Source organism: Oncorhynchus nerka, linkage group LG13 (assembly GCF_034236695.1).
Source record: "Oncorhynchus nerka isolate Pitt River linkage group LG13, Oner_Uvic_2.0, whole genome shotgun sequence".
Lineage (NCBI taxonomy): Eukaryota > Metazoa > Chordata > Actinopteri > Salmoniformes > Salmonidae > Oncorhynchus > Oncorhynchus nerka.
Window position 1 is genome coordinate 67,122,260 of NC_088408.1, and position 21,899 is coordinate 67,144,158.

The following is a 21,899-nucleotide window of genomic DNA, read 5'->3' on the forward strand; positions in this document are numbered from 1 at the left end:
ACCATCAAGTCACGCGATGACATGTTGCGTGGTCCTCCCACTACAACTCGTCAGGAAAGCATTCAGTTTATTAGGCTAATGATGAAATAAGTTATGATGAACTACACAGGGTGGTGAAAGGTGATGAACTTGATGCTCCTTTTCCAATCAATTCTACATGTATTTGCGATTCGATACTATGATTTTATTGCGATTCGATGTTCCAAGCATATTGCTCACAATAGAGAGACAGAGAGAGTCATGAGAAAATGACTTTTGATTAGTCATGAGAATAAAAGTGCTGAAAACAAATTGGCTCCCTATTTAAAAAGCAGATGGAGAACAAGCTATGAAGGAAAAATACTGGCATTTTGGTGGAAGTACAGGTTTTTCCCCGTCACTATTGTTTACTACCAATGTGCTATTTTGAGAATGATTAAAATGGAGACCTTTTAATAACTAAATATATTCACTGTTACTATCAAAGTCATTCCAAAGGGTAGGTTTAACAAAGCAAATGAATTCAAACCAGGGTTCAACTAAAACGAGACAATACATATAGGCCTAGGGCATCAAGCTTTCATTGATTTCAAATGTAATCTTCACATTGATGTTTAATATGTTCAATTCACGTCTCCGTCTCAACCAAACATCTAAGTTAAAGAATAGGACTAAATCAAACTTTATTTAAAGTGCATTGAATGTTTGATTAGATTTAGTCCTATTTTTTTTACTTATATTTTTGCTTGAGATGGAGTCATGAATCCAACATATAAATTATGAATTTGTAGACAAACTGGATATTTATATTTTGTTTGGTTGTCAATGCAACCAAATATAAACATTTGAAGGAGAGGTATCTCCTGCTTGGATAGTTCCACTGAATTAGTCTGGCTTTAATTCCAGTTTGTCTACAAATTAATAATAGTTTGAGGTATTTCATTGGAATCCCCATTAGCTGTTGCAAAAGTAGCAGCTACTCTTCCTGGGGTCCACACAAAACATGAAACATGACATAATACAGAACATTAATAGACAAGAACAGTACTACATCAATTAAAACAATTACAAAAGGCACATACAGTGCATTCAGAAAGTATTCAGACCCCTTGACTTTTGACACACTTTGTTAAGTTACAGCCGTATTCTAAAATTGATTAAATAGCAAAAACAGGCTTTTAGAAATGTTGGTACATTTATTAAAAAAGAAAATATCAAATTGACTTAAGTATTCAGACCCTTTACTCAGTACTTTGTTGAAGCACCTTTGGCAGTGATTACAGCCTCGAGTCTTCTTGGGTATGACGCTACAAGCTTGGCACATCTGTATTTGGGGAGTTTCTCCCATTCCTCTCTGCAGATCCTCTCAAGCTCTGTCAGGTTGAATGGGGAGCGTTGCTGCACAACTATTTTCATGTCTCTCCGGAGATGTTTAAAATCCGGGCTCTAGTTGGGCAACTCAAGGACATTCAGGGACTTGTCCCGAAGCCACTCCTGCGTTGTCTTGGCTGTATGCTTAGGGTTGTTGTCGTGTTGGAAGGTGAACCTTTGCCCCAGTCTGAGGTCCTGAGCGCTCTGGAGCAGGTTTTCATCAAGGACCTCTCTGTACTTTGCTCCGTTCATCTTGAGTGCTGCAGAGTGCTGTAGAGTGCTGCAGAGATGATTGTCCTTCTGGAAGGTTCTCCTATCTCCACAGAGGAACTCTAGAGCTCTGTCAAAGTGACAATTGGGTTCTTGGTCACCTCCCTGACCAAGGCCCTTCTACCCCATTTGCTCAGTTTTGCCAGGCGGCCAGCTCTAGGAAGCGTCTTGGTTATTCCAACCTTCTTCCATTTAAGAATGATGGAAGTCACTGTGTTCTTGGGGACCTTTAATGCTGCAGAATTTTTTTGGTACCCTTTTCCAGATCTGTGGCTCTACACAATCTTGTCTCAGAGCTCTACGGACAATTCCTTTGACCTCATGGCTTAGTTTTTGGTCTGACATGCACTGTCAACTGTGGGACCTTTATATAGACAGGTATGTGCCTTTCCAAATTATGTCCAATCAATTGAATTTACCACAGGTGGACTCCAATCAGGTTGTAGAAACATCTCAAGGATGATCAATGGAAACAGGATGGCCCTAAGCTCATAGCAAAGGGTCTGAATACTTATGTAAATAAGTATTTAGGTATTTATTTATTTGCAAACATTTCTAAAAGCCTGTTTTCGCTTTGTCATTATGGGATATTTTCTGTAGATTGCTGAGGAATTAAAAAATAAAACATATTTTTTTTAGAATAAGGCTGTAATGTAACAAAATGTGGAAAAAGTCAAGGGGTCTGAATACTTTCCGAAGGCACTGTATTTTGGATTCCCGTCTCAATCTCAACCTAATATCAAAGTTAAAGAATAGGACTAAATTTAATCAAATCAAACATTAAATGGATGCAGTCTATCACAGTGCCATCCGCTTTGTCACCAAAGCCCCTTATACTACCCACCACTGCGACCTGTATGCTCTCATTGGCTGGTCCTCGCTACATATTCGTCGCCAAACCCACTGGCTCCAGGTCATCTGTAAGTCTTTGCTAGGTAAAGCTCCGCCTTATCTCAGCTCACTTGTCACCATAGCAACACCCACCTGTAGCACACACTCCAGCATGTATATTTCACTGGTCATCCCCAAAGCCAACACCTGTTTTGGCCTCCTTTCCTTACAGTTCTCTGCTGCCCATGACTGGAACAAATTGCAAAAATCACTGAAGTTGGAGACTTATATCTCTCTCACTAACTTTAAGCGTCAGCAGTCTGATCAGCTTACCGATCGCTGCAGCTGTACACAGCCCATCTGTAAATAGCCCATCCAACCAACTACCTACCTCATCCCCATATTTGTTTTTGTTTTTCTGCTCTTTTGCACACCAGTATTTCTACTTGCACATCCTCATCTGCACATCTATCACTCCAGTGTAATTTGCTCAATTGTAATTACTTCGCCACTATAGCCTATTTATTGCCTTACCTCCTTACTTCATTTGCACTGTATACAGATTTTTCTATTGTGTTATTTATCCCATATGTAACTCCGTTGTTTTTGTCGCTTTGCTTTATCTTGGCATGGTCGCAGTTGTAAATAAGAACTTGTTCTCAATTGGCCTACCTGGTTAAATAAAGATGGAAAAAAAGCACTTTAAATCAAGTTTTATTGAATTTAGTCCTATTCTTTAACTTTAATTATTGGTTGAGATGGAGATGTGAATCCAACATAAAAATGATTAATTTGTAGACAAACTGGAATTTGTTGACATCCAAACACATTTCAGTACCACATTTGCAATTGTATAAATAGCCCATCAACTTGTCGACAAGTTAATAAATTAAATGTTGGATTCACGTCTCCAACTAAACCAAAACCAAAAGAAAAAAAGAATAGGATTAAGCCAGTGGCTCAGATGAAACTATCCAAGCATTAGATATCATTTAAATGTTGATAGTCTCAGTGGAGATCACAATTTCTGTAATAATCAGCATTGATCACTTGCACCGTGTACTTTGAATGTAATCTCAACTACAATCCAAGTCATTTGTTTCTGCTATTAGATGAAGCACAATGATAACACGTTAAGTTGTTGTATAAATACAAAATATCTGACATTGTATTCCTATTTGAACTTTGTTGTGGTTTTGAATGGTTGAAAGCGCATTGATAACACATTTAGACAACTAAACAAAACATCTGACCTTATTTTTCCATTGGATTTTGGCTTTGCTTTTATATTGGTTGAAAGCATAGCGATAACACATTGGGAATTCAACAAACTTCTGGCTGTCTTTTTGAGTGGGTGATTAAAGGTTCAAACCTCATTGATCGACGTCTCAACCAAATATTGCCAAAATGTCCACGTTGAAATGACTTGGTGTGCCCAGTGGGATTGTATCAAACAGCAGAGTTAAGAAAGTCTGGTGCTCCTTTGCCTTTGTGTCCTGTAGACAGCAATGGGCTCCCAATGAGAACATAGTTTTAATGGATTATGTGCCCTGGCCCCTGAATGTGGTAAATATGCTTTCTGTTGTGGTCCAAGTATTTTAGCTGTTATGATGACGGTGACATAGCTAACTATCTTACATGCCCATTCACATCTCTTACACATGAGAATGTATTCAACAAAATGTATCCAGTATAGCTTTGTCTCTGTTTGTCAGACAGTGTTTATCTCTGTAGAGACATGATATACCATGGTGGTTTGTGCTCTCACTTATCTGAGTGAGAATGCACCTCGTCTTAGCACTGGGAGCAGTGAGAGACAGGTTTGATCATGAAAACTGGGTGTATAAACAGGTCACTAACTGGCTCTCTGTGAAAGAGTCTGTCTCTAGCCGACACAGGTCACTAACTGGCTCTCTGTGAAAGAGTCTGTCTCTAGCCGACCTCTATGGTGAAGTCACTGTCTCAGTGCTGCTCACTCTTCACCACTGTCGCTCAGCAGCTTGCCTTCTGCTCATGGATGCAGTTCAGTCTGAGTCATACTCTCACTACGCTTACTGTCTCACAACACAGGCCCATCTAACAAGCTTCTATGCTGTTCAAAGTTCTCTCATCTTTAGATTTAGCAGAGTAATGTCAAATCTCACTCATTGAATCATTCCAGCACCATGTATAGGGACAGGTAAAGGGGTTGAGGGGTTGCTCATACATTAATGTGTTTCTGTTCGTTGACCTCTTAGAGACCTGGCGCCAAGAGACATCTCTGGAACCTCTGACCCCTTTGCCAGAATCCTCTTCAATAACCACAGTGCAGAAACTTCGGTGAGGAGGGAGATGAGCCAGATAACATGTTCATGTCTGAATTATCACCAACTTTAGTGGAAACAAAGACTGATTTGAGCATGTGAAATAGTAAATGAAGGGTTTTTCTGGTGTGTGTGTTAGATCATTAAGAAGACTCGTTATCCACACTGGAGTGAGACCCTGGAGCTGGAGCTGGAGGCCTGGGAGCTGACTGAGGGAGGGAATGTCACAGTGGAAGTCTGGGACTGGGACATGGTGGGCAAGAATGACTTCCTGGGAAAGGTGAAGAGGTTATGTTCCTAATGTCTATGGGTTACTTATGTTATTCTGTGAGGACACATTATACTTATTTCTACTATGTGGAATCATTCATATTTTTACAAATGCCAGTATGTATTGTTGGTGCTAGAGTGCTGTTTCAGTTTAGTGTATGGTATGATGTTTTGGTTATTTGTTTTCCTGTTCAGGTGAAAATCCCTTTTGCTTGCCTGCACAAGACACCTGTGTTGCAGGGTTGGTTTCGTCTGCTGCCCCTGGGAAACCATGAGGATGATGCAGGGTAAGGGGTGTGTGTATGTGTTTTTGGACTAGAAGTCCTCACAAGGATAGTAAAACAAGGAACATTCAGACAAGTGGGGACATTTTGCCAGTCCCTGCAAGGAAAAAGGCTATTTTAGGTTTAGGTGTTAGATTTAAGGTTAGGGTTATAATTGGGGTTCAGTTTAGGTTTGGGGTTAGGAATTAATTTTATGGTTTGGGGTTAAGGTTAGGTTCTCCATGGCCGATGTGAGTAAGACATTTAAGCGTGTTGACCCTTGCAAGGCTGCCGGCCCAGATGGTATCCCTAGCCGCGTCCTCAGAGCACGCGCAGACCAGCCTGCTGGAGTGTTTACGGACATATTAAATCTCTCCCTATCCCAGTCTGCTGTCCCCACTTTCTTCAAGATGTCCACCATTGTTCCTGTACCCAAGAAAGCAAAGGTAACTGAACTAAATGACTATCGCCCCATAGCACTCATTTCTGTCATCATGAAGTGCTTTGATAAGGTAGATGTGATATGATCCTTAACTAGCCTACCTGTCACTACCTACCTGTATCAAAATGTTCTTTAAAGCTGTATCCAAATAATTTCTAAAATGTGTTTTCACTTTGTCATTATGGGGTATTTTTTGTAAACTCCGCAAAAAAGGAAACTGTCAACTGCGTTTATTTTCAGCAAACTTAACATGTGTAAATATTTGTGTGAACATACAAGATTCAACAATGAGACAAAATGAACAAGTTCCGCAGACATGTGACTAACAGAAATGGAATAATGTGTCCCTGAACAAAGGGAAAATCAAAAGTAACAGTTAGTATCTGATGTAGCCACCAGCGGCATTAAGTACTGCAGTGCATCTCCTCCTCATGGACTGCACCAGATTTGCCAGTTCTTGCTGTGAGATGTTACCCCACTCTTCCAACAAGGCACCAGCAAGTTCCCGGACATTTCTGGGGGGAATGGCCCTAGCCCTCATCCTCCGATCCAACAGGTCCCAGACGTGCTCAATGGGATTGAGATCCGGGCTCTTCACTGGCCATGGCAGAACAATGACATTCCAGTCTTGCAGGAAATCACGCACAGAACGAGCAGTATGGCTGGTGGCATTGTTTATGGTGGAGGGTCATCTCAGGATGAGCCTGCAGGAAGGGTACCACATGAGGGAGGAGGATGTCTTCCCTGTAACGCACAGCGTTGAGATTGCCTGCAATGACAACAAGCTCAGTCCGATGATGCTGTGACACACTGCCCCAGACCATGACGGGCCCTCCACCTCCAAATCGATTCTGCTCCAGAGTACAGGCCTCGGTGTAACCCTCCTTCAACGATACATGCGAATCCGACCATCACCCCTGGTGAGACAAAACCGCAACTCTTCCGAGAAGAGCACTTTTTGCCAGTCCTGTCTGGTCCAGCGAGGGTGGGTTTGTGCCCTTAGGCGACGTTGTTGCCGGTGATGTCTGGTGAGGACCTGCCTTACAACAGGCCTACAAGCCCTCAGTCCAGCCTCTCACAGCCTATTGCGGACAGTCTGAGCACTGATGGAGGGATTGTGTGTTCCTGGTGTAACTCTGGCATTTGTTTTTGCCATTCTGTACACCTGTCCCACAGGTGTAATGTTCAGATGTATCGATCCTGTGCAGGTGTTGTTACACGTGGTCTGCCACTGTGAGGACAATCAGTTGTCCGTCCTGTCTTCCTGTAGCGCTGTCTTCGGCATCTCACAGTACGGACATTGCAATTTATTGCCCTGGCCACATCTGCAGTCCTCATGCCTCCTTGCAGCACGCCTAAGACATGTTCACGCAGATGAGCAGGGACCCTGGGCATTTTTCTTTTGGTGTTTTTCAGAGTCAGTAGAAAGGCCTCTTTGGTGTCCTAAGTTTTCATAACTGTGACCTTAATTGCCTACCGTCTGTAAGCTGTTAGTGTCTTAATGACCGTTCCACAGGTGCAATTTCATTGTTTATGGTTCATTGAACAAGCATGGGAAACAGTGTTTAAACCCTTTACAATGAAGATCTGTGAAAATATTTAGATTTTTATAAATTCTCTTTTTCTTTTTTTGCTGAGTTTAGTTTGTGAGCTAAGCAGGCTACTGCCTGGGAAGGTCTCGCAACTCAGAAGTACGAGATGGGGCGGGGGTAGGTTGACCTCAGGTCTCAACACTGGAGCCTGAAGTAGGGGGAATCTATCAAATAGCGCACCTCTAACTTTGTACAGTACTAATGCAATTTAGTAAAATCACACTAATCACACTACGAAAGGCTACCAAATAAACCACTATTCATTAATAATACTGTGAATATATACAGTTGAAGTTGGAAGTTTACATACACCTTAGTCAACTAGATTTAAACTTTTTCACAATTCCTGAAATTTTATTCTAGTAAAAAGTCCCTGTCTTAGGTCAGTTAGGATCACCACTTTATTTAAAAAATGGGAAATGTCAGAATAATAGTAGAGAGAATGATTTATTTATTTAAGCTTTTATTTCTTTCATCACGTTCCCAGAGGGTCAGAAGTTTACATACATATTTGGTACCATTGCAATTAAATGGTTTAACTTTGGTCAAACGTTTCGGGTAGCCCTCCACAAGCTTCCCACAATAAGTTCCTACATTCCTTCTGACAGAGCTGGTGTAACTGAGTCTGGTTTGTAGGCCTCCTTGCTCGCACACGCTTTTTCAGTTTTGCCCACAAATTGTCCATATGATTGAGGTCAGGGCTTTGTGTTGGCCACTCCAATACCTTGACTTTGTTGTCCTTAAGCCATTTTGCCACAACTTTGGAAGCATGCTTGGGGTCATTGTCCATTTGGAAGTCCCGTTTGCGACCAAGCTTTAACTTCCTGACTGATGTCTTGAGATGTTGCTTAAATATATCCACATAATTTTGCATCTATTTTGTGAAGTGCACCAGTCCCGTCTGCACCCCCACAACATGATGCTGCCACCCCCGTGCTTCACGGTTGGGATTATGTTCTTCGGCTTGCAAGCCTCCCCCTTTTTCCTCCAAACATAACGATGGTCATTATGGCCAAACAGTTCTGTTTATGTTTCATCAGACCAGAGGACATTTCTCCAAAAGGTACGATCTTTGTCCTCATGTGCAGTTGCAAACCGTAGTCTGGCTTTTTTTATGGTGGTTTTGGAGCAGTAGCTTATTCCTTGCTGAACGACCTTCAGGTTATGTCGATATAGGACTTGTTTTACTGTGGATAGATATTTTTTTACCGGTTTTCGCCAGCATCTTCACAAGGCCCTTTGCTGTTGTTCTTTGATTGATTTGCACAACAAAGTACGTTCATCTTTAGGAGACAGAACACGTCTCCTTCCTGAGCGGTATGACGGCTGCGTTGTACCATGGTGTTTACACTTGCATACTATTGTTTGTACAGATGAACGTGGTACCTTCAGGTGTTTGGAAATTACTCCCAAGGATGAACCAGACTTGTGAAGGTCTACAAAAAAAAATTCTGAGGCCTTGGCTGATTTCTTTAGATTTTCCCATGATGTCAAGCAAAGAGGCACTGATTTTGAAGGTAGGCCTTGAGATATATCCACAGGTACACCTCCAATTGTATCAAATGATGTAATTAGCCTATCAGAAGCTTCTAAAGCCATTACATAATTTTCTGTCATTTTCCAAGCTGTTTAAAGGCACAGTCAACTTAGTGTATGTAAACTTCTGACCCACTGGAATTGGGAATCAGTGAATTATAAGTGAAATAATCTGTCTGTAAACAATTGTTAATCGACTTGCCAAAACTAGTTTGTTAACAAGAAATTTAGGGAGTGGTTGTTAAACAAGTTTTAATGACTCCAACCTAAGTGTATGTAAACTTCGACTTCAACTGTAGTTTCACAGACATATTGTTGCATTTTTTCTGATTTGTGCGAAATCGTTAAGAATAATATAAAACAGTCCAAATTTGTGGATCGCTCTCAGATTTCGGCGTTGTAATGATTGAATTTTCGGGGTTTTTTCTTAGCCAAATGTGATGAACAAAACGGAGCGATTTCTCCTACACAAATATTATTTTTGGAAGAAATGAACATTTGCTATCTAACTGAGAGTCTCCTCATTGAAAACATCCAAAGTTTTTCAAAGGTAAATTATTTTATTTGAATGCTTTTCTTGTTTTTGTGAAAATGTTGCCTGCTGAATGCTAGGCTTAATGCTATGCTAGCTATCTCTTACACAAATGCTTGTGTAGCTATGGTTGAAAAGCATATTTTGAAAATCTGAGATGACAGTGTTGTTAACAAAAGGCTAAGCTTGTGAGTGAATATATTTCTTTCATTTCATTTGCGATTTTCATGAATAGTTAACATTGCGTTATGGTAATGAGCTTGAGGCTATGATTACGCTCCCGGATACGGGATTGCTCGACACAAGAAGTTAAACAAGTTTTAATGACTCCAACCTAAGTGTATGTAAACTTCGACTTCAACTGTAGTTTCACAGACATATTGTTGCATTTTTTCTGATTTGTGCGAAATCTTTAAGAATAATATAAAACAGTCCAAATTTGTGGATCGCTCTCAGATTTTTTCTTACTCTTCCAGTGACTGTAGCTGAATCATAGAGGAGCTTTTGCAATGATGGGGCGGTAAGTCGGAAGCAGGCAAAACATTTTAATATAACAAAACCAAGAACACGACACTAACATAAGGCAGTACGCCGATACACAATAACAATACCAACAAGGAAGGGAACGTGCCCACTCACCCTGCCAGTCCTGACAGTTAGTCCTCAGGAACCTCCCTAGCTCCTGATTCATCCCCTCCACCTGCCCGTTAGACTAAGGCTGCTACCCGGATGTGAGGCTAACCTTGACCCCGAGCTTTTCCAATTCTGGATGTGAATTGGGGGCCACGGTCTGAGATGTCCTCCGGAAGGTCATAATGCCGGAAGACCTGCTGGAAAAGTGCCTCAGTGACCTGAAGAGCAGTGGGAAGACCAGGAAGAGGGATTAGGCGACATGACTTGGAGAATCTATCCACTACCACTAGAATGAAGATCAGTAATTCAGTAAGTCAATGGATAGATGGGACCAAAGGTCTCTGAGGCACGGGAAGCGGCAGGAGCTTCCCTGCTGGAGCATTCCGGGGGGGGGGGACTTGGTTTGAGCACACTCGGAACAGGAGTTGATACTGCGTAACATCCTGCACCAAGGTGGGCCACCAGTATTTCTCAGTGAGGGAATGGATGGTGTGAGAAATAGCTGGATGTCCATTGACGACAGCTGTGTGCCCAGGTCAGCAGCCAATCCCTTATCCCTGTGGGAACATAGATGTGTGTGCCCAGGTCAGCAGCCGATCCCTTATCCCTGTGGGAACATAGATGTGTGTGCCCAGGTCAGCAGCCGATCCCTTATCCCTGTGGGAACATAGATGTGTGTGCCCAGGTCAGCAGCCGGTCCCTTATCCCTGTGGGAACATAGATGTGTGTGCCCAGGTCAGCAGCCAAAACATAGATGTGTGTGCCCAGGTCAGCAGCCGATCCCTGTGGGAACATAGATGTGTGTGCCCAGGTCAGCAGCCGGTCCCTTATCCCTGTGGGAACGTCAGCCCAGGTCCGGTCCCTTATCTCTGTGGGAACATAGATGTGTGTGCCCAGGTCAGCAGCCAATCCCTTATCCCTGTGGGAACGTAGATTTGTGTGCCCAGGTCAGCAGCCGGTCCCTTGTCCTTGTGGGAACATAGATGTGTGTGCCCAGGTCAGCAGCCGATCCCTTATCCCTGTGGGAACGTAGATGTGTGTGCCTAGGTCAGCAGTCGATCCCTTATCCCTGTGGGAACGTAGATGTGTGTGCCCAGGTCAGCAGCCAATCCCTGTGGGAATGTAGATGCGCGCGGAGGACAATTCTGGGGTGCGGGCTCACTCTCTAGAGCCTGGCAGATGTCCACATCTACGTCCCAAACCACTGGACCCATGACTCGGGAGGATGGGATTATGGGTGCCCTCTGGAGAGGAACCTCTCCCGAATCGTAGAAACGGGACAGGGCATTGACTTTGATGTTCTTAGAACCTGGGCAATAGGTCAGAGTGAAGTTGAACCTGGTGAAGAAGAGGGCCCACCTGGCTTGGCGCGGATTCAGTCTCCTCGCTGTCCGTATGTACTCAAGGTTCCGATGGTCAGTGAAGATGACAAATGGTTCCTTGGCTCCCTCCAGCCAGTGTCTCCACTCCTCTAATGCCAACTTCACCGCCAAGAGCTACCGATCACCAAGAGCTCCCGATCGCTGACGTCCCCCTGTCTTTGTGACAAAACTGCTCCGATACCCACCTCCGATGCGTCTACCTCAACCACAAAGGGTAGCGTGGGATCTGGGTGTTTTAGCAAGGGGGTGGAGGTGAAACACCCCTTGAGGAGATGAAAGGCGTCGTCGGCTGCTGGAGACCAAACCAACCTACGAGGCCCACCCTTGTCTCCAAGAAGGAGACAGCCCTCTGGTGGAATTGGCACTTCTCCGCCTTCACGAAAAGGTTGCTAGCCAAGAGGCGTTCCAGGACTGCTCGAAACGTGAGTGATGTGATCTTCCAGGTTGGTCGAGAAGATCAGGATGTCATCGATGTACAATCACCTGACGTCCGCATGTCCCTGAACACCTCGTTGACGAATGCCTGGAACACTGACGGAGCATTGGCTAAGCCAAAGGGAATAACCAAGTGCTCGTAGTGACCAGACATCATGCTGAACACCGTCTTCCACTCATCCACCTCCCGGATGCGAATGGGATTGTAGTCAATCCGCAGGTCCAGTTTGCTGAAGAACCGGGCTCAGCGGAGCTGCTCGATGGCTGACTGCACCAGCGGGAGAGGGTTCCGATACTTCGCGGTGATGTCATTGAGTCCACGGTAATCGATACAAGGGTGTAATCCTCCCTCCTTCTTGGCTACGAAGAAGAAACCAGCCGACGCAGGGGACTTGGACCTGCAGTTGAAACCCTGTTGGAGCGCCTCTTGAATGTAGTCCTCCATGGCCTGGGTCTCAGCCACTGACAGAGGGTAGATGCGTCTACGCGGAGGGAAAGCACCGGAAAACTGGTCAATGGCAAAGTCCCAGGGGCGATGAGGTGGTAGACCGGTAGCGCGGGTCTTGGAGAATACCTTCCTTAGATCCTGATATTCCTCCGGGATGCTGGGCTGGAGGGCAACCACAGGACTCTCAAACAACGTGGAACCACAGGGGACAGGAAAGCAGGTTGTCCGGCATTCAGGTGACCAGTCGGTGATTCTCATCCTCGACCATGAGATGATAGGGTTATGGCGCTGAAGCCAAGGTAGACAGAGGATGATCTTGTGAACTGGTGCAATGGTGATGAAGGGATGTTTTCCTGGTGATTGGGCTCCATGGTCAGGGTGAATGGTTGGGTGATGTGTGTGATGGTTCCAGATCCTAGAGGCTGACAGTTGAGACCTTGAACTGGAAAAGGAGAGGAAGCAAGGGTCTGATCCATAACGTTCCCTGCGGCACTGGAATCCACTCAATATGTAGACACAGGGCATGAGGGACAGTCAGCCAGAGTGATGGGTACTAAAAATAGTCTAACAGGAAGAGCAGTAGATGGAATACTCACTCCAGGTCCGGGGGATATAACATCACGTGACCATCCCTCTGCTCTAATGGATCCCAGATTCTGAAGTAATGGACACCGCTGGCGCTTGTGCCCTCCCTGGGCACAGTACAGACCGAGCCCCAGCTGTATCCGTCTGCCTCGTCTTGCAGCGGGAAGACGTGTAACCCCTACCTCCATGGGTTCAGGCTCTGATCCCGAACACTCGCCGAAGGAGGGAGAGAAGTGATGGAGATGCCAAAGCTCCTGGAGGAGGTTATCCAGACGATGGCCATTGCAATGAGTGTGTCCAGGGTGAGGTTGTCATTGCGGCAGGCCAGTTCAGTCTGGACCTCCTCGTGCAGACCTCTTCTAAATAATGTGCTGAGCGCTGACTCATTCTATCCACTGGAAGCTGCTACTGTCCGGAAGGTAAGTGTATACTCAGTAGCCGTCAGATTCCTCTGCTGGAGCTGACGCAGACACTCACCTCCCGCTCTGCCCTCCGCGGGATGATCAAAAATACATTTAAAACAGAGCCATGAACCCCTCATAAGACTCGAGCTCCTCCTCTTTCCCAGACGGCCGTAGCCCATTCCAATGCCCGCCCAGTCAACAGAGAAATATCCGTGGCAACCTTAGACCTCTCGGTGGTGGGAGCTCCCATCTGATGTGAGAAATAGAGGGAGCACTGAAGGAGGAAGCCACGGCATTTGGATGATGTCCCTTCATATTTCTCCGGGAGGGATAAACAGGCATCGCTGACCTGAGTGGTTTGCTGGATGGGCTGGTGTGCTGACTCGTTGGGTAGACTGGCTCTAGAATATCCTCCACTGTTGAGACGTTGTAGACTGTGGACAATATAAAGCCACTCTAAATGTGCAGTTTTGTCACACAACACAATGCCACAGATGTCTCAAGTTTTGAGGGAGCGCGCAATTGGCATGCTGACTGAAGGAATGTCCAACAGAGCTGTTGCCAGATAATTTTATGTTAATTTTCTCTACCATTTTAAAAGAATTTGGCAGTACGTCCAACCAACCTCAACTGCAGACCACTTGTAATCGCGCCAGCCCAGGACCTCCACATCCGGCTTCCTCTTTTGTGGGAAAAAAAAAAAAACTCAATTCTGATTGGCTGGGAGACTGGCTCCCCAGTTGCTGTGCCTAATAAATGTATTTCAATTGACCGATTTCTCTTGATGAACTGAAAGTCTGTAAAATCTTTGCGTTGCATGTTGCGTTTATATTTGCTCAGTATATTTAGCTAAAATAATGAATTGCTGAAATAAAATGGACAATTGAAAAACGGACCCCCATTTTCTCAGGTGTTTATTACCCTGTCAGGTGAACGTCAGCCTAATAAGTACAAGGCAAAGGTTTGAAGACAGCCGGCGGATCACTGTTTAAATATCTTATTCCCTCACCGAGTTTCATCAAGGGACAAGGGTATACAGCTAGGGCTCTGCATGCATCTGTTCTCTGTGATAACAGTAGAACAAGGGTATAACTGTGATAGCAAGGCACACACACACACAGAGAGAGTCATTACGGAATGAGTCACAGATTTAGGGGGTTATTTGTTCCGGAAGGAATGACAAGGTACTATCAGAAGGGAGGTCTGTCACTCCCAAGATGGCAGGGTAGAGGAAACTGGAAAGGCCATTATAGGGTGGTTGTCACACATCATACCCCGCATGGCAATCCACCAAACCTATCCCCGGTGTGGGCACATTCCCTTTTTAATACTCAGCACTGCTTGTGCTATAAGATGTTTGTGCTAAGCAAACTTCCTGTGAGTATTGTTTGAGTGTTGTGACTGTAGTGTCTCTGAGGCCTCCCTCTCTCTCTCTCTGTCCACAGAGGTAAGCTGGGTGCGCTGCGTCTTAAGGTGCGTCTGGTGGAGGACCGTATCCTGCCCTCCATGTTCTACCAGCCTCTCATTGACCTGCTGGTGGAGTCTGTCATCTCTCCTGCTGAGGTCAGCATCACACTACTGTCACAAACACAACACATTGTTATTAGCTCTTCAGAGGAGGAAGGGGTGTACCATCCACCTCAGTGAATTTCATACAAATAAAATTGTTAAAACATTTAAAAATTATACTAAATATGTTCACCAAATAATGTTTTAAAACACACTGTTTTGCAATGAAGGTATACAGTAGCCTCAACAGCCATCTGTAGGGTATCACCATGGTGTAGCCGGAGGACAGCTAGCTTCCGTCCTCCTCTGTGTACATTGACTTCAATACAAAACCTAGGAGGCTTATGATTCTCAATCCCTTCCATAGACTTACACAGTAATTATGACAACTTCCAGAGGATGTTCTCCAACCTATCAGAGCTCTTGCAGCATGAACTGACATGTTGTCCACCCAATCAAATGATCAGAGAATTAATCTAGTACTGAAAGCATAAGCTACAGCCAGCTAGCACTGCAGTGCATAAAATGTGGTGAGGAGTTGACAATAGTTTTGAACAAATGAATTTCTTCAAAAATAAAGGAGAAGCAGTTTCACTTACTTAGCTAGCAAATGCAGCTAGCTAGTTTAGCATACTCATACACCCTGCTCAAATAGAGGGATGTTAGCTAGCTTGCTATGGCTATCCAACACAATACTGGAACTCTTCCAAGTCAAGGTAAGCTTTTGGTTTTACTACTTTATTGCCGCCGGTGTAACTGCTAAATTTTTAACTGACTATACACTATAGTTACTGCATGATTATAACAGGTTTACTAACGTTTTAGTTTTATTAGCTATGTTGACTATGATGTTACTTTAGCTAATATGGGGACAACGATGTAGGTTGTGTGTAGCAGTTATGATTTTTGGCTTGGAAAGGTTTTTTCGCACTGATGTGTTGTGCATTGAAGTCCACAAACGAAGGGAAAAGGTAAGAGGTAGAGAGCACATAGAATTATTATTATTTACCCATTTTTCTTCCCAATTTCATGGTAATTTCGTGGTTGTTACAGTCTTGTCCCAACTCCCTTACGGACACGGGAAAGGCGAAGGTCGAGAGCTGTGTCCTCCGAAACACAACCCTCACTGCTTCTTGACACAATGCCCGCTTAACCTGGAAGCCAGCCACACCAATGTGTCGGAGGAATCACCGTACACCTGGCGACCGTGTCAGCGTGCATTGTGCCCAGCCCGCCACAGGAGACGCTAGTGCGCGATGGGACAAGAGCATCCCTGCCGGCCAAACCCTCCCCTAACCCGGACAACGCTGGGCCAATTGTGTGCCGCCCCATGGGTCTCCCAGTCAAGGCCGGCTACGACAGAGCCAGGATCTCAGGATCTCTAGTGGCACAGCTAGCTCTGCGATGCAGTGCCTTAGACCACTGCGCCACTCGGGAGGCCTCACAGAACACATAGATACGAGAAGGAATACAATGTGGCTGCTCTGAATGTGAGCTGTGTTTATGTGTGATCAGGGGTGTATTCATTCCGCTAATTCTGTTGAAAAAACGTTTCTTAAAATGAAGCGAAACTGGGATTAACATACCTGAATGTGTCCAATAGAAACTTTTGTTTGCAACTGTTGGACTAATGATTACACCCTAGATCAGCTAGATGCAGGTAAGAGTGTGCAAGGCTGTATTGAATGTGTCACTGTCTGTCCATGTGTCACTGTCTGTCACCTCAACATTTTCTCTGGACCTGTGTCACCTATGTTGCGATCTTTCATTCATAGGCTAGGTTGTAACAGCCTTATGATGGGTATAGGCAAAATTTGAGTGTCATTTAGTAGCCTAAACCTATATATGTTACATTGAACTGGGTGAATGGAATATGAATGACAGTCGTCCAACATACTGTAATAGAAATAAGGCCATGTTCCTAAAACAAATGTGTCCCCCATCTTAAAGGGCATTGACCGCCACTGATATTGTTATGATTTATTCAGCTACTAATGAATTCCATTTTCATGCCATATGAAGATGCCATGATGCGTGATTCCTTTCTATGAAAATACATTTCCTTCTTTAAATTTATTCGAATATGCCATATCCTTCCACAACAGGGTTATATAGAGAGCATAATGTGCTCCATGGCTGACAGACACAAAGTCAGCTTCCTCTCATATATGAATACCTGGCTAATAGACCCTGACTATCTATGACCCCTCCCAGGTGGAGGACAGCAGCCCTCTGACCATGCTGGAGGAGGTGACCACGGTTGAGAGCCGGCAGGATGTGGCCATGACCCTGGTCAAGATCTACCTGGGCCAGGGCCTGGTGGTGCCCTTTCTGGACTACCTCAGCACCCGTGAGGTCAACCACACTTGTAAGAGACACTGGCTGGCTTGGGAATTTAACATTGGATAGGAAAGTCATATTTGTGAGCTTTAAAAAAAAACATGGTTATATGACCACTGAATCTTTTGGATGTAGGGAAACAAATCCCTGTGAAGCTGTGAACAACCAGGGAGTGTGTAGGTTAAGGTAGTGTACAGTGTGGGTAGGAGCTTTGAGTGTGCAGTACAAGTCAAAAGTTTGCACGCTCATTCAAGGGTTTTTCTTTATTTGTACTATTTTCTACATCGTAGAATAACAGTGTAGACATTAAAACTATGAAATAACATATATGGAATCATGTAGTAACCCATTTTTAAAAAAAAATACAAATCAAAATATATTTTATATTTGAGATTCTTCAAAGTAGCCACCCTTTGCCTTGATGATAGCTTTACACACTTTTGGCATGCTCTCAAACATCTTCACCTGGTATGCTTTTCCAATAGTCTTGAAGGAGTTCCCACATATGCTGAGCACTTGTTGGCTGCTTTTCCTTCACACTGCGGTCCAACTCATCCCAAACCATCTCAATTGGGTTGAGGTCAGGTGATTGTGGAGGCCAGGTCATCTGATGCAGCACTCCCATCACTCTCCTTCTTGGTCAAATTGCCCTTACACAGCCTGGAGTTGTGTTGTGTCATTGTCCTGTTGAAAAACAAATGATAGGTCCATTAAGCGCAAACCAGATGGGATGCTGTGGTAGCCATGCTGGTTAAGTGTGCCTTGAATTCTAAATAAATCACAGACAGTGTCACCAACAAAACATCCCCACACCATCACATCTCTTCCTCTATGCTTCATGGTGGGAACCACGCATGCGGAGATCATCCGTTCACCTACTCTGCATCTCACAAAGACATGGCGGTTGGAACCAAACATCTAACATTTGGACTCATCAATCAAAGGACAGATTTCCACCGGTCTAATGTCCATTGCTCAAGTTTCTTGGCCCAAGTAAGTCTCTTCTTATTATTGGTGTCCTTTAGTAGTGGTTTCTATGCAGCAATTTGACCATGAAGGCCTGATTCACGCAGTCTCCTCTGAACAGTTGATGTTGAGATGTGTCTGTTACTTGAACTCTGTGAAGCATTTATTTGGGCTGCAATCTGAGGTGCAGTTAACTCTAATGAACTTGTCCTCTGCAGCAGAGGTAACTCTGGGCCTTCCTTTCCTGTGGTGTTCCTCATGAGATCCAGTTTCATCAAAGCACTTGATGGTTTTTGCAACTGCACTTGAAGAAACTTTTACCAGATTAATTTTAAAGTAATGATGGACTGTTGTTTCTCTTTCCTTATTTGAGCTGTTCTTGATGTAATATGGACTTGGTCTTTTACCAAATAGGGCTATCTTCTGTATACCACCCCTAACTTGTCACAACACAACTGATTGGCTCAAATGCATTAAGAAGGAAGGAAATGCCACAAATGTACTTTTAACAAGGCACACCTGTTAATTGAAATGCATTCCAGGTGACTACCTCATGAAGCTGGTTGAGAGAATTCCAAGTGTGCAACGCTGTCATCAAGGCAAAGGGTGGCTACTTCGAAGAATCTCAAATATAAAATATATTTTGATTTGTTTAACACTTTTTTTGGTTACTACATGATTCCATATGTGTTATTTCATCATTTTGATGTCTTCACTATTATTCTTATTATTATTATTATTATTATTATTCTACTTAAATGTAAATGTAAAATGTAAATGAGAAAATAGTTTTAAAAAATAAAGAAAAACCCTTGAATGAGTAGGTGTGTCAACTTTTGACTGGTACTGTATGTGTGCTAGGCAGATTGAATAAGAGCCCAGCTGCTCACCTGCTCTTGTTCCTGCGTATCCCACAGAGGCTCTAAGCGTTGTTGGTATTTAACACTGATTTGACGCTCTTTCTCTAATCGTAGCAGCAGCCACGGTCGGGCTGTGTGGGCGGGCGGTGCACGCCTGCCAGCACTATATTTATCAGACATCCGACAATTATCCACCCTTAAGTCGTTTCACAAGTTCTGCGTGTTCATTAATTATATTTCTGTCTCCACCCGCGTCCCCAGGCTAAGTCATAAGGAGTTTTGTTGTGCTCTGCGTGTTTTCTTCTCTTTCTGTTCGTGTGCCTTGCGATTACAAACAAAATGCCTAAGTTTCCATAGCAACTCCACACGATCTGAAAGGGAGATCAAAATAGATGTTGGGGAGCAGCAAGACATTAAATCAGGGCACAAAGACAAATGAGAAAAAAACTACCTTAGAAGTTATGTGGTGGACCCAAACTTCTAACTATCCTTTATGTCGTGAAAGTGCAGGCAGCTCCTCCCTATCCCCTCTCACAAATGACCTTTAGGTATACAACTAAAACACTTTGCCTGGTAACAGGTCATATCACCATGACTACTTCAATGTTCCTCCCTCCAAGGATAAAGGTAACTGTGTAGCAAAGAGGGCCAAAGACAGTCATCTTTGAATACTGAAATTAGAGTAGCGCTAGTATTTGGGTGACCCTCGTAGACCAAGATCAATATCTGGTTCATGACTCCTCTTAGCCCCATATACAGTGGTTTAGAAAAATGATGTCCCTGAAGTGTATAGCCTGTCCTATGTTATAAAGATATGTTACATTTTTGTTATTTACATTCTTCTTCCTTTTCATGTATCCTTCTGATAGCGGATCCAAACACCTTGTTCCGGTCCAACTCTCTATCTTCTAAAGCCATGGAGCAGTTCATGAAGGTGAGTGGAACTCCAGTATATTCTTATCATGTTGTCTAGGCATGCTCAATCCAACATGTTAGCTGGATTCACTCTTGGCAGTCACACTATGCTCACACCTGTCCCACAGTATATACATGCCAAAGACTTAAATCTAAGAACTACTATTATTCTGAATAACTGGTGTTAGCCGGATAAATATAAAATAGCATTGAATGTATGCTCTGTAAATGTGAGGTATTGTGAACTGGCAGGCTGTGGGGATGCTGTACCTTCATGAGGTCCTGAAGCCCATCATTAACCGCATCTTTGAGGAGAAGAAGTACATTGAGCTGGACCCGTGTAAAATTGACCTGAACAGAACCAGGTAAAGAGGAAATACTGGTGTAGAAATACAGATGTAAAAAATGGTTTGAGATGTAATAGTTTCCTGGATAACAGCACACAAAATATTCACAGTTGACTAGAGACAACAACATCAAGATATGAAAAAGGAATGTAAAAATGGGGGAAGGTTGTTGCCTGGCAACCAGAGAGAACCCCCTAAGATAGGCCCAGTCTGTATTAGATAGAACATCGCGACCCTGCCCGCCTGTGGTGGAAAAAAACCTGTGGTTACCTAGGTTACCCCATTGGCTCACAGCAAAAGCTTGATCTTTTCCAAACGCAATTTTCTTGTTGCCTGCTTTTAGTCAATTACAAAACAACATTTAAGAAAAGTACAACATGTGTAAAGATTACTTTTCAACATTGCCTGCTCCCTAGCGTTCTCACTACTTAGAAAAATTTAATATTGTAGGGCTTCCCTCATCCCCCTTTTCATGACGATGCTAGCAGCTGCTTAAGTGAGTGAGTGCTAGCTAGCGAATGGAACATTAAGCTAGCCAAGACCAACAACACAAACAAAGGAACTATACAGCTACAAGTAGTAAGTGGAGTTACAAACGGACTATACTAAACAAGTTAAATGTCTTACCTGTGATGAAATGTTTTACGTTTAGCCTTCTTGGACACTACATCCCCACATTTCCCACTCTCCCACACTGAACAGCCTGAAGCCAGAGGGCTGAAGCCAGAGGGCTGAGGGCTGAAGCCAGAGGGTTCCTCTCGCAGGCTCTATTTCCCTACGTGGGAATATTATGAAATCGTAGGTTAGGATATTTGACCTGGCTGCGTGTACATTGAACGACACAGCAGCTTTTCAGCATGTTTTGTTATTTCTGTATAACAAAAATCGATGACTAAGTTGCCTCTTTTACAATGGGGGTCAATAGGAAAGAATGTTGGTTTCCCCAAGTTGTGGGCGTGGTCGAGGGGAATTCCTTATTATTACGTGAATACCGCCTGGGACTATGCCTATCACTAATACCCACCCATCTCCAGTATCTATCATCGCTACAGCCCAGACCAGACCTGATATTTACACAGACTGATCCTAAATATCCTCAGACTTAACCTGCTATGTACTGTAACACTATGCTATCTGTCCACATATGTGCTCATGTCTCTACAGACATCACAACACTGAGGCATCTATTGATTCATGGAATGTCTTGATGTTGTATTGATTTGCCCTGTGCACAGACTTCCTAATTAGTGACAATGCTTTTTGTACAAAGCAAAGATCACAGTAACGATCCGACAGACCCTTGCGTTTCAGAGCATCATTGATTTGGCAGTATACATTTCGTTTCAATGTAACACTGACCCCTCTCTTTCTCTCTGGAGGCGTATCTCATTTAAAGGTGCGGCGTCTGAGGCTGAGGTGAGGGAGAGCAGTGTGGAGATGCTGCAGGGCTATCTGTCCAGCGTCGTAGAGTCCATCGTGGGGTCGGTTGCCCAGTGCCCTCCCGTGATGAGGGTGGCCTTTAAACAGCTGCACAAGAGGGTGGAGGAGCAGTTCCCTGAGCCAGAGAACGAGGTCAGTCTCACCAATAGGTCAATGGTCAAATGCACCTACAAAGGTCACCGAGATGAAGGTGTGTTTTCAGTGCTGGATAGAGAATAGACACTGGGGCGGTGTCAGTGTTTTTCT

The 21,899-nt window shown here is 43.9% G+C and overlaps 1 protein-coding gene across 1 annotated transcript in view; it reads left to right on the top strand.

Annotated features, from left to right (window-relative positions):
• Positions 1–21,899, top strand: part of LOC115139956 (rasGAP-activating-like protein 1) — a 61,046-nt gene that overhangs the window by 29,229 nt on the left and 9,918 nt on the right. The window contains exons 6-13 of the mRNA XM_065026600.1: positions 4,689–4,770; positions 4,894–5,034; positions 5,220–5,311; positions 14,722–14,839; positions 17,000–17,153; positions 19,821–19,885; positions 20,119–20,231; positions 21,593–21,785. Of these exons, the coding sequence (XP_064882672.1) occupies positions 4,689–4,770; positions 4,894–5,034; positions 5,220–5,311; positions 14,722–14,839; positions 17,000–17,153; positions 19,821–19,885; positions 20,119–20,231; positions 21,593–21,785 (958 nt within the window). The remainder of the gene's footprint in view (positions 1–4,688; positions 4,771–4,893; positions 5,035–5,219; positions 5,312–14,721; positions 14,840–16,999; positions 17,154–19,820; positions 19,886–20,118; positions 20,232–21,592; positions 21,786–21,899) is intronic.